Below are 13,161 nucleotides of genomic sequence, written 5' to 3' on the forward strand. Positions count from 1 at the left end.
GATGGGATCACAAGCTTAGGAGAAGGTGAAACAGAGTAGGGGGGGGGCTGGTCCAGAAGACACACTCACACCCCCCATTAAAACTGCAGGAGCCCTGTGAGGGGGCTTTTGGGGCTGCTGGCCAAGGCAGAAGACATGCGGGAGGCTGCACGAGGCTGGAAACAGCCAGGCTGCTGGTGTAGGCTCCTGGCACACAAGAGTCTCCTCCGGAGCCCGGAAACTCATCCCACGCTGAAATCTGTGCGAGCCCAGCTCGGAAAAGCAGCAACAAAGGGGACACCAGGAGATGCTGGGGCAGGGACTTCGGGGCTGCCCGCCAGACAGCGCTGGCGCGACCCCAACCCCAGCCGCGTCCCAGGGACGTGCGGATCTGCCGCTGCTGGGACGGGGGAAGGGGGGGAGCCAGGCAGCACGGCTTCTGCGGGGCGACCTCCTTGCCCCCCGAGATTCGCAGCCAGCTGGGCAGACCCGGGGTTACGCGGGAAAACTTGCGATAATTTACCCAGACATTTTAAAAGCTTAGAGCCAAAGCCCCCACGTAAGGCTCTTCAGGAGCTGAAGGCATTACGGAGAGATTAGAAACTGGTTGGGAGACAGACAATCGAGAGTGGGAATAAATATTTGATTTCCATCCTGCCCCGGCGCTCTGCGGGAAGCGGCGGCTGCTTCTCACCCATCTGGGGAGGAGGAGAGCAAGACGGGAACATTTATTTTTGGTAAGCTGAGCTTTGCCAGAGCTGCAAACCTGCGACGGGGCTTAAAAGGTGGAGGAGACAACAAATCAATGGCGTGGCTGGCTGGAAGGAGTAATTACAATGACTTCCAGAGACTGCTCGCTTCTAAATTAACTGGGAGCACTCTGGAGAGGACCCATGTCTCTCTAAGGGTAGCTGGTTGGAAAACAATGCAGAAGGGACAAGGAACAACAAATCCACCCATGGCTGGGAGGGAGTTAAAGGAGGAAATTTTTAGCAGCGGCATGGTGGTTTTGCAGTTGGGGTAGGTGCGCTCAGCTGGGACACTGAGTTGTGTCCACACACCTAAGAGGGGGAACAAAGAACTGGAGGAAGCCCAAGAGGTGGGCAGAGCAGAGGCAGGAGCCCCATCATGCTGTGGCAACTCAGGGGGGGCTGGCACAAAAGGAGAAGGCAGGGGAATCAGTGGATGCGAGGGACACCACCTGCACGCTGTCCTCTATCTCCCTGCCAAGGGGCTGTTGACACGCATTGAGGGGAGAAAAGGGACGGCTGTGTCCCTTCCTAATCCGCAGGACTCGCTGCTGCAGGGCTTTGAGCAGGCCAAGGGCTTAGCCAGAGTCAACACCCCCACCCCCGCAACAGGCTTTGTCCTGCAGCAAAGACCAGGTCAAACGTGGAACTGGAAACCCTCAGGTCTGGCAGCTATTAGTTGCCAGGTTTGAAAGACAAAACTGCAAATCTCCAGCCTCTCCAGCCCCTGCCCAGCTTTCTGGAGGGCACCAACAGCCATGCAGGCTCTGCCTCCCCACGGTCACAGGTAGCCCTGGGACCCCCACCTTGAAGTAGTCTTTGGAGAGCTCCTGTGCTCCCCAACACCTGAGGCCTCAGCTTTGGGTTTGCAGGTCATCCCTCCCTGCAGCCTTTCAACCTCCCAGTCCCCTCGAACCAGGTCAAGCCAGCTTGTGCTTCATCCCTTGGAGGCAACGCTTGGGAAGCCCCCGTTACTCACCCTGCCCTAGCAATGGGGAGCTGCCTTAATTGCCTTCCTGCGCCTCTCCGTCCTGCCGGGAGCCTCGTCCGCTCCCTCCCCAGGCAGGCTCATTAAGACTCGTGCAGCTCTCGCACGGGGACGCGCTGTGCCGCGCTTCCCGAGCATCTGGCGCAGCAACAGTCCCCCCGCGGCTGCTACTGCTGCGGCAGCATCCATTACTAGAGGTAGTAGCTAGGGAGTGATGCGTGGGGCTCTGCCTTGCCCAGCAGAGCAGGGGACCCGGCTGTTCCAGAGCAGGGTGCTCTCTCTTTCACCCAATGAAAGGTGTCTGGCCACTCAATACGGAAACTAAAGCCCAGGGGATGTGGAGCCAGACATGCACCTGCCTTTTGGGCAAGCAGCTAAGGGACCAGTACGTGTTAGCTGCACTGGCCCAAAACCACTTCGACTGGCTTGCAGCGCTGCAGAGGGGCAGCCTGGTGAAACCCTGCCCTCAAAGGTCCAGAAATTAATGGCCCCTTGCATTTTGCTACGCCACTGCAGCTGGAGACAGGCCGGTGGGGTGCTGTCTTTCCTCAGGAGGCACCTCTCCCTCACAGCTCCGCTGGGTTTGGCCGTTTTTCCCGAGCTTTTCACCTAGGAGCTGCTGATGAATAATCCTTACAACAGTCCCAGCATTACCCGAGGGAAACGCTCCCAGGGGAGACATTGATCAAAACCAAAGCACATTTAATTGAGCCCAGGATCACAGGCGCATGCGCGCCCGCCGCCCCCTCCCTCCCTCCCCCCCGAAACAGGAGCATACGCACACAAACACACACTTGCTGCTTAGGAGCAAAAGTGGGTGAACTACATAGGGATTAAAGCATTAAAAAAACCATAGCAAGAGTACGATGCTTGAAAGCGCTGCGTCCCCAGAGAGATTAGAGTAGCTGCCTGGAGATAGAGTAACGATGATGGAAAGATCTTCTTCCTCGCAGAGATTCTATTCCTAATTATCTCCTCTGGAAAGGGGAAAGGAAAAAAAAAATGACCTCTCGGCTTTTATCTGTCTCTTGACAATCGCAGCACTGAGCCTGCTTTGCTGTGAGAGGCTGATGCTTGCTGAAAAGGAGGGAGAAGGGATGGGCACAGGAGGTAGAAGCGGTAGGAAAACGAGGGGGACAGGAGGCAGCACGTCATTCCTGTCACCAGCAGCAGCGAAGGCAAAGGGAAAGATAAACGACTGCTGCAGCCTTGTCTTTCCCAGCCCAGGCACAGCACCGCTGCCCCCAGCACCGCTGCCCCCACCACTGCTTTGTCAGGCAAACGACAACCAGGAGGTCTGATTCACTGTTATGCCAGAGAGACATAGCAAGATGTCCTCCCTACCGCTACAGGAGATGACGGTGAGGGAAAAGGACTTCTTCATAAGCTGGCAGGGGCAGGAGAACGCCCAGCTTGTTCGTCCCCTGCTCTTTTCCTTCTCTCACAGCCAGAAAGCAATTCTTCTCTCAGCAAACAGCCACGAATAATGAAGTTTCAAATATGCACCAGCCAACCAGGCGGAAGACCTGGCCCGTGAGCCAACCCGTAAGACAAAGACAGGCCCTGACTGAAACCCAGGCATCACGCTCAGCAGCTGGGGCTTTGCACAGGACAAATCTTTCCCCTCCGTACCCTCCTGGAATCTTTCTGCTCCTCTGCTGTATGAATTTCAGACAAATAACGATCCCAGACCTCCAGGAAACTGTTTAAACTCCAATTTAGAAGTGACCGGTGTTTTGCCAGCACGATGGAGGGCCAACAAAGGCCTCCTAGAAAGCTGAGGGTCAAGGAAAACCTCAGAGCAAACAGACATTACAAATATAAAGGCCATGGAGGGCAGGAGCGGGGTGACGAGCTCGGTGGGGATGGGGATTGGTGTTACTGGAGCTGTTTGCACCCTCACTGCATCACTCTCCTCTTCCCTGCTGCATCCCCCTGCACACCTGAGGGCTCACCCCTCCCGTACAACGAACACATTTGTTAAACATCCTGAATTGCCCCGCTCTGCTCCTGTATCTGCCCTCGCCATCTGGATCAGAAGGCAGGACTAGGCCCTAGAGGGTTTGAAGTCAGGCAAGCACGAGGACTCCAGCCCCAGGATGGCTCGGCTGCGGCTCGGGCTGTCACCTGCCCAGCCAGCACCCCCGGGCGTGAAGGCCGGGCGCCTCCTGGAAGCCCCTGTCCCAAGCCCAGGCCAGGGGAGACACGGCTCTCACTGGCTGCCGGGAGACCGCCCTCCCTCGCCGCAGCTCCGGGCCCAGCCCCAACGCCCTACACAAGCGAGGCGCACGGCGCCGGGCCTGGCACTCACGGGGCACAGCCGCGGGTCTTGCGGCCTCGCAGGGCCAACGCCGCGGGCCTCCCCGCTGGCCGAGGCGGGGGCGTTTAGCCAGGGACCCGCGCCGCTGCCGCCAGGCCCCGGGCGCTGCCCCCCGCCCCCCCCCGCGGGGCGCCGGGCCGGGGCTGGGGGCGGTGCAACACCAGCACCGCGCAGCCACCCGGCGGCCGTCACCCCAACCACTCGCGCGGTAGGCGGCAAGGCGGCCCGCCAATCAGGTGCGGCGGGCGGCGCGCTCACAGCCAATGGACGGCCAGGTAGCTGGGACTTCCTGCGCCGGTTGCTACGACAAGCTGCGCTCTTCCTTAGCAACCGGCGTGGGAGCGGCGGTGCGGGCCGCGGCGGCGGAGGTGAGGCCGCGCCCGGAGCCCTCTCGTCCCTTCCCTCCGCGCTCTGCTCAGCGCCGCTCGCCGAGCCCTTCCCTCCTTCTTCTCCTCCTCCCTCCTGCGGGGTTGAGCGCGGCGGGCCGGCGTCGAGAGGGGCCGCTTCGGGTGCGCGGCCCACTCGGACGGCGTTCCGCTGCCTGGCCCCTGCCCCTTGGTGCTGCGGCGGGTGAGGGGGTGGGGCTCATCCCTCTGCTCCTCCGGTGCCTCCGGTGCCTGCCTCTCACCTCTGACCGCTGCCGGCGCTCCGGCGGGCGTCTCCTGCCCCACGGCTGGCGGGTTGCCCACAGACCTCCGGCCGGCTCTGACTTCTAACCGACTAAGCCGCCCATCGGCGGCTCCTCCCCGGGGAAGCGGCCGCCGGCCCGTGGGGCAGCCTCCGGCGGTCAGCCTCGGTCTGCGGCTCCGGCCGCGGCTTAAGGAGAAGGCATTGAAGAGGCTCCCGGGGTTTGCCCCGCTGCGTCTCGTGTGGCTGTTCTGACCTGCGGAGCTTGTGGCAGGGACGTCTCTGCGCCCCGCAGTCCTCGCATGAAAGCAGGGGGTCTGTCAGTTGGTACCGTACCCAGCCGCTCCTTGCGCCTGCCACAAACTCAATCTGTATGGTGTGGCCTGACACTGAGTTTGGTTTGTTTCCCCTGTAACACGGCAACGCCGTTGTTTCCTCTGGGTGGGAGAGGAAGGTGCTTTGTTCTGGCTGACAGAAGCAGAGGGAAAGCTGCAGTGAAGTGTTCTGAATCTGCCAGCCGGCCATTGCTGTGCCTCTGTGGGGCCCAGGTAATTGCTGGTTGGTAATTAGGCCCGGACACATGGTCCAGCAATGGTGCCATATGGTTCTCCCCAGCTGGCAAATGCTTGGGGATGTGAGAAGCAAGTGCACAAACTGGACTAAAATGTTCCGTTAAACGCTTCCGTCCCGGCACACACACCGTTCCTGTTCCTAAAATACTCTTACCCTTTGCTTGTTGTGTGCAGTTTGAAACCCTCACAGATAATAACACCCTGGGAAAACCCTTTTGGAATCAATCAATAGAAATAATGGCTGATTTACTGTTCTGCCTCCACTTTGTCGGAAGCTGGATCCTGAATCATCTCTTCCCTCACGCTTAGTTGGTGCTTCTGGGAAAGTGCTGTGCTGTTGAAGCCTTGTTTATGGAAAATGGTACTTTTAAAAAAATTGTTTGCATTAGTGGCCTGTAATGTAACTCCCTAAGTGCACAGCGTGTGAAGGTGGTACTGAGAAGGGAAAATATTCTCGTAATAGTTTTATTTGCTGTCCATCTCAATTCAAAGCTTTTTTTCCCCTCTTTCTTTCTTTCCTGTGTTTTTTATTTAAACAGCATCCTCTGGGCCGAGAAGCTTTCCTTCCTGCTGAAGCTGCCCTGCCTCTGTTCCTCTCAGCACCTTGCTGAGCTCCGGGCAGCCCCTCTGCCCCTTCCTGGGGTCACTGTGGAAGGACCATGGCAGACACCGGGGAGGGGAAAAAGGAGGAGGCTGATTATAAAAGACTTCACAGCTTTCCACTGATCAGGGTAAGAAGAGGGAAGGATTGCATGCTTAACCAGTGTTACTGAAACAAAACTCTACCTTCTTTCTTATCAACCTTCCAAGAGAAAATTTCTCCCACTCAGTAGTTGTGTGTACTGATGGTCCTGTGGAAAAATCCCAGTCATCACTGCTGCCTCCTCCCTGTCCTCTATCAGGGAAACATATTAGCACCATTGTTTCCCCATTAGCCAAGGGAAGCCTGGGGCACAGTGATCCATCTAACAGATTTAACACGCTGCCTGTGGAGCCCACTCCTGTGTTCTGGATGCAGCTTGCTTTTTCCTAGAGGAGCTGAAGTAAAAGTTCTCACTAGCCAGCCAGATAGCAGAAGAGGAAGAAGAGGCTGTGTAATTTAGACGACTTATGCTTAAAGCAATAATTAGGCCTGTGGTTGGAGCGGTATTAACATGCTTTCCCTCCATCTTATAACAGAAAAACTGACAAATATATTTGTCCCCTCCTTCAAGCTGTGCTTACTGAGTGCTAGTTTTAACATTGGCCCCCTCACTACAGGAAAGACATTGAGGCATTGGAGTGTGTCCAGAGAAGGGCAACGAGGCTGGTGAAGGAGCTGGAACACAAGTGGAGCGGCTAAGAGAATTGGGACTATTTAGCCTGGAGAAGAGGAGGCTCAGGGGAGACCCTACTGCTCTCTACAACTGCCTGAAAGGAGGTTGTGGTGAGCTGGGGGCCAGCCTCTTCTCACAGATAACTAGTGATAAGGCAAGAGGCAACAGCTGCAAGTTGTGCCAGGTTTAGGTTAGAAATGAGGAGAAATTTCTTCTCAGAAAGAGTGGTTGGGCATTGGAACAGGTTGCCCAGGGAGGTGGTGGAGTCACCCTCCCTCACAGTGTTCAAGAAAGGGTTGGATGAGATATTTAGGGACATGGTTTAGTTAAGTGGTAATATAGGTGGTAGGGGGCCTGGTTGGACTAGATGATCTTGGAGATCTTTTCCAACCTTAATGATTCTGTGGTTCTAGAGAAGAATCCTGCATTGGCTGGGACAGAGGAGCAGTGGGTCAGTGGAATGCAATAAGCCATTTTCATATTTAGTGTTCTCTGAAGCAGTGGAAATGCTTCGCGTACATCCCAGCTTGAAGCAAGCATTGACAGTCAGGGGGATGAGCTGCCTTTTGGCTGTGCCCAGCAGTCTCTGCCCCCACTGTAGCCTGGGCAAAGCAAGGGTTACTTGCTGTTGTCTAGCTTCTCCTTTTTTCTGCTGAGTTTCTGTTGCTTGTTTGCTCTTTCCAGCACACAGACATGCCGGAGGAGATGCGCGTAGAGGCCATGGAGCTGTGTGTCACGGCGTGTGAGAAATACGCCACCAACAACGAGGTACTAACCACATCCCAAAACAGCCAGCCCTTGGTTGCTGCGCCTCAGGGAGCAGGGCTCAGGCTCAGGGCAGAGTGGAGTCAGATCCTGGTATCCTATTACTCGCTTTCTGCACTGAGCAAGGGCAGAAGGTGGCAAAGAGCTTGACTAGATCTTGGATTTGATTCACTTTGTCATCAAGATCTGTAATAGCTCTCCTGCAGGTAGCAGAAAGTAGTAGTGATGATGCCTCCTAAACCGTACCTCCTGCCTGATCCTGCCTTGCCTGTGATGTGCTTCCATCCTGTTGATAAAATGCCCTGTGTACTCAGGGCTTGGTTCAGGACCAGGGAGATTGGCCCTTCTTGTCTGTTCTTCAGTGTTGGGCAAGGCTATCCCCACCAGAGTTGGGAAGAGACACTTGTTTTGGGGATGAGTACAGGAAAGTCTTTGAGCCTTTAGGTACAGCCTGTTAAGACTTCCCTCTCAGCTTTCAGTCTCTTGAATGTAATTAACGAGAGCATTTAATTGAAGATGACACAGAAGTTATGGTCTTTGGAAAGGCTGCCACCAACTTTGAGAACCAATGATAAAGGAAAACGCATGTTTGGTCATAGGCAGGGCACAGCCTGCACGTTGTCAGGGCAGTCTGGTGTTAGAGCAAGGCAAAGCTCTAACACCAGAGATTCCTTCTGTCCCATCCTGCCAGAGACACCACATGTCACTGAAAAGTCTTCCTCTCTCTTTTTTTAGATCAAGCAGGGTGTGATCTGGGGGAAGCGATCCGTTTAAGTCACCCTAGTTTCAGTGTTTTGGTAATTAGCTGGAGAAAAAAATGGACTCCTGTAAAAATAGCCTCAGCTTAGTGACCTGAATCTCCTCTCACGCTTACTGTACCCAGCATAGCTCCAGCAGCATCTGAACGAGAGCTCTGATTTCAGACTGTGAGAACAAGAGAAGTGATTGCTAGCTGCATTCTTTAATTTCTCCTAGCTGCTGTGTCGGGGGCTGCCGAAAACAGAGTGGCCAGTTTTACCCTTGGGCGTAGCTCTGAGGAGCTCCCTGGTCCTGCAGTGCAGCTGCTATACCTGTTGCCTGTGGCTTGAGTAGTCTGTTAAACGGAGGAGAATACTTGGGGGATGTTTGCATAAAACTCACTGCTTGCTCTGTCTCACTCTTCTTAACATTCTCCAGAGCGCTGCCAAGATGATCAAAGAGATGATGGACAAGAAATTTGGGTCCTCCTGGCACGTGGTGATAGGGGAAGGCTTTGGCTTTGAGATCACTCACGAGGTGAAGAATCTGCTGTACATGTTCTTTGGTGGCAGCCTGGCCGTGTGTGTCTGGAAGTGCTCCTGACACCTGGCTGGGTCCCAGACTTGCTGCACACGAGATCTCTTCCTTCCCTTGACAGGTTTTGTACAATCTGGATGTGGGGCTTTATTTTTAATAGTTAAATGTCAAGGTTTGGGGTTTTTTGTCTTCATACTGATATAACAGTTCTGGGGGATACATATAGCTGGGGGGTGTGTGGGTATAAACTTGCTAAGCTGTCCTGTCCTTGCTCGTGGGGTTTCTCATCTCTCTGTGGCTCTTTCCATAGTGTTTGAGCGGCGCAGGGAGGAGGTGGGGAATAGGTGATCTCATGACACGCTGCAGAGCCGTACGGCAGCGTTAGGAGGGGGAAGCAAAGAGCAAAGGTGCTATCTAGCCCTCTGGGGGTTTTTCCCCCTCCCACTTGTTCCATGTCGTGTCCTCTCTTCTCTGCCTTCCCACTGCCCTGTGGCACAGCTCTGGCCAGCACCTCTCTGTCCCCTCTCTGAAGGCCGAGAATACTTTTGAACCCCCACTCCGAGATGTCCGTACAGAACTGGCAGTGCCCAGGGTCTCCCTTCGGGCTGCCTGGGGAGGTGTTAGCCGCAGGGAAGCAGACTCGCCTTCCCTTCCCTGCGTCTTTTGGGAGGGTACAACAGCTGAGCTGCCTGGGTGTAGGAGGTTGCTATGCAAACTGCCCCCTCCTTTCTCACCCACCGCGCACTGAGATAGCATGAAAACACGGGCGGCTGACGACGCCTGGGGAGTGGGTGAGAACTCTTCATAAGGCTCGAATGCCTCCCTGACAGTTGTTGGGGGTGTTGCAAGTGCTGTGTACTTTCAGCATCTTGTTTGGAGGCTGGTAGAGGAAGGAGGCTCCATGTGAGATATCACTTGGTCATCAGAACCCGAATGTCTTCTTGGACTTGCATTCTTTTAGCCTGTGTTATTTCTTTTTAAAGCTGTCAGTGTTGGAGGATGGAATGAACGTAATTGTATGTTGCGTACACGGCTTATTTATATAAATCTGGGGAACTCTTTTTACAATAAAAAATTTAGTAAAATGTCCTTTTCTCTGTGTGTTCTAAAATAAAATCTCCAGGGGGAGGACAAGAAGGAAAAGAAGCTCAGGAAACACGAAGTCAGTAAGCAGTGGTGTAGCTCTGGCAGAGGACAGGGATGGGCCTCCATCCTGCATGTTTCCTGGGTTACTTGTACTTAAGATGCGTTCTCATCCTCCCCAGCTGATTCCTTTCACCAGTGCAAGCCACAGTACTGAGGGAGGTTGCCACACCCACCATGCTGCTGGCCGCAGTCCTTAGTCCACACAGCTGCTGAAGTAGGAGCAGTGAGAGTGTACCTGTGTCCTCTGCTCAGCCAGGGTGCCTCTGCCTCAGCCTTCGGGGTCTCACACTTGTGGCTTCCTCGATTTTTTTCAGACTTTCCTCTCAGGTGGTCACCAGCAGTTCCACTGGTACCTCGTGTATTATGAGAGGCCACGCTCTAGTCTGTAGCTCAGTTTCAGATGAGTGTTAGTGCCTGCCTTGGATCTAACTGCTGGGGGGTCTTATAGTTCCTTCTCTGAACCTCAGTGTGACACTAGAGATGTCTTTCCTCCGTTTCATCATGTCAGGAGCTCTTCTGTAAGCCAGGGATTAGAGTAATGTGAAGACAGCTAGAAATTATTGTGAATTGGGACCATCTCTGCTGGCTGGGCCTGATTTCTCTCACATAATTCCTTATGGAGCAGGTGGAAGGGACTTGCAAGGTGGTGACACGTGCACACATAACTGGTGTCTTGAGGTAGTCGGTACTGTGATGCCCACCCCATGCAGTGAACCTCAGCGGTGGGATCGTTGTGCAGCGTGGAGGAGTCTAAGCCCTTTGAGCTGTCTCTTGGAGCGGTTACTCTTGTCTGGCTCCAGCTGGCTGCCTTCGCCTGAGGATAGCACTGTTGACTGGCGCTTTCTGCAGCTGGCGTGTGGAAAAGATTCTTTTCTCTTCCACAACTTTCTGTCTCCTTTAGGTCCAGAGGAAAAGGTAGAGCCCCACGCTGGAGCACAGCGATACCCCCAGCCATACCATGGTCGCTTTCATCGTGCCCCCTCCGCGCTAATGAATAATTAACTGCTGTGTGCATATGCACAGACATCCTGGTCATGGGCATCTCTGCAGGGTCGTGGTGACCTGCAGATGGTCACAGGGAGCTGATTACCTCAGCACACAATCTTTTGGCCTCGCTACCAGTATGTTATCTCTTTGGCCACCAGCTGACCAAAGCTAATGTCTCTGTGACCTGCATCGGCAATAAGGGAACGTCGGCCGCTCCCCAGCCTGTTTGGAGCAGGAGTGTGCAGACAGATTGAGGTGAGCTAGGTGTGAGTTTTGCAGCAAGCCAGCTCCCACATTGACTCCCCCAAAGTAAGCTCACAGGAGAGCGGCAGGCTATTTTTGTTTCCAAGGGTAACAGCTTTCCCACAAGAGGTTACCACGAGGAAGCCAACCCGTCTTAGCTGGTTCACATGCCCGTCATCGGTGCTGTGTGCAAAAGCGCAAACAGCTTCCCAAAATTCAGCTCTGTGTGTCAGAGCCCCTGCTCTGAGGCAAGTGTTCAGCGAGATCAGTGTTCCTGCCTGTTGCAAGTTGAGCCACGCTGTGCTGGCCCCCTGTGTTAGAAGAAAGACTCACCCTCCTTTTGCTGTGGAAACAGCACATTTTTCAGGCACGCCTGTAATTCACAGGGGAGCACAGTTCACAGATCAGAGATGGTCTCTCATCCCGTGCTTTCCCAGAAGAAACCCCACTGTGGCTGATGCTGTGGAGCGTCTAGGGCCTATCTGCTTTTGACTATCAAATGGCAATATCCTGAGGGGAAATCTCTGAAGGACTTTACCAGTTTTCAGCAGAGAGCCGGGGAGGCTGGCAACAGGTGGCTTGCCATTGTGTTCTCTCCCTCTCATTTCGTGCCCCCTGCATCTCACTGTCATTACCCATCAAAGCACCGGGCTGAGTCAGATGCAGAAACGGAGATGAAAAATGCAGGGTGATGCATCAGTGCCAGCCAAAGTGACCCTTTTCTATCTGCCCACCCCAGAAAGCTGTGATAGCAGCTCAGAGGGCTGTGCTTCATGACTTCATCCCTCCCTGCTGAGGGGAGATGGGCGACATCATTATCAGCTGCTGGGGAGTCCTGACTAGGTGCCAGCAGTAGAAATATCCTCGTGTGTACAGCTCCTCCTCTGCCCAAAGGTGAATCAAACCTGCTGGGAAGGGGGGAAGGCACCGGGAAGATGGTGGAAGAGCTGGGAGGAGGGAGATGGGAAGAAAGAGGTGCAAATTCAACTGCTTCTCTGTGATGATGTCATGGCAACAAGGTACGTCAACACGCTGTCAGGCAGTCCAGGCAGGCTTTGAAGCTCTCCAGCTCTTCCCCGTTGCTGTGGGCTCGTGTCTGAGTCCCTGATAAATCTGTTGTTTAATATTTAATGCCAGCATTGAAGTGCTAAATGTGGCAAGTGTCCACCTAATCCCCCTGCCTCTGCTTTCCAAAGGGATGCTAAATTGGGGAAGGGGGAAGGATTACGAGCTCCCCTAGCCCAGAGACGGGACTTGCAGTCAGAAGGGGGGGCTTCAGCTCATAGGGTCCTTGTTCCTGTCTGGGTCTAAGGCATGGAAGGGAGATTTCTTTCCCTCCCCCAGCCCAACCTGGAGCTGGTTTGGGGCAGTGGAAGGACAGGGGTCCCCTCTCCCCTCAGTCTCCCACAGCTGGCTCTGGAATAAAGAAATCTGTGACCCCGCTGCGAGAGGTGAGCCCAGCTCCTTTGATGTGAGTGGTTAGCAGATGGGGTTTGTTGGTGGGTGTTTTGTTTTGCTAAGCAATGACCTAATGATCCTGTGTTCCAATCCCTCCTAGGCACCTTCTTTCCAAACCCTACGTCCAGACTGTACCCAGCAAACCTCCCAGAATAAGACGCTGTGTTCCCTTCCCTAAGGAAGCCATCTGCTCCCTTCCGCCCGGCTCCTTCTGCAGGGCTTCCAGCTCGCCAGCCAGGCTGGGAAGATCTCCTCCTCATCATCCTCCCCGTGCTCCGGCTCCTCTCGGCCATCTTGTGAGCACAAGGCACGGGGAAGGGAACACGGGGCCGGCTGAATCTGGGGCGGCTGATGGTGTCAGCTGGAGGCGGTTTCCAGGCAACTGTCGCGCCGTGGGACGCGGCGAGTCGAGAACACCGGGAACGCCACGTTCTTGCTGCACTGCCAGGGAGGGGGCCAAGCCCGGCACGGATGGAGCCAGCACGGGATGGTGTGGAGAGGGCAGCACGAGTGAGAGGGTAGTGCAGGGACGCAGCAGCAGAAGTGGTCATCAGCATACGCCATCCTGCCCTGTTCTGCTTGGAACAAGGATGTCCAAGCTGGCTGCTCATACATCACGCAGCGAGGAAGGATCGCATGATGTACAGGATTTCACCTGTCCTCTGCATCCTTTGGGAAATTAAAATGAGGAAAAACATTGCTCTGGACTCTGTACCCAACTCCCCAGGCTTGTTGT

At 54.8% G+C, this 13,161-nt stretch overlaps 1 protein-coding gene across 1 annotated transcript; it reads left to right on the forward strand.

Moving 5' to 3' along the window:
- Positions 1–5,894: 5,894 nt before the first annotated feature.
- On the forward strand, positions 5,895–9,670 carry DNAL4 (dynein axonemal light chain 4; the record flags this gene model as incomplete). Its single annotated transcript, XM_084267326.1, has 3 exons — positions 5,895–5,966; positions 7,236–7,319; positions 8,493–9,670. The coding sequence occupies 3 exons, from the start codon at positions 5,895–5,897 to the stop codon at positions 8,655–8,657; spliced, it is 321 nt and encodes a 106-aa protein (XP_084123452.1). The 3' UTR covers positions 8,658–9,670.
- Between the last annotated feature and the right edge of the window lie 3,491 nt (positions 9,671–13,161).

Source organism: Gallinula chloropus (assembly GCF_964237585.1).
Source record: "Gallinula chloropus genome assembly, chromosome: 1".
Lineage (NCBI taxonomy): Eukaryota > Metazoa > Chordata > Aves > Gruiformes > Rallidae > Gallinula > Gallinula chloropus.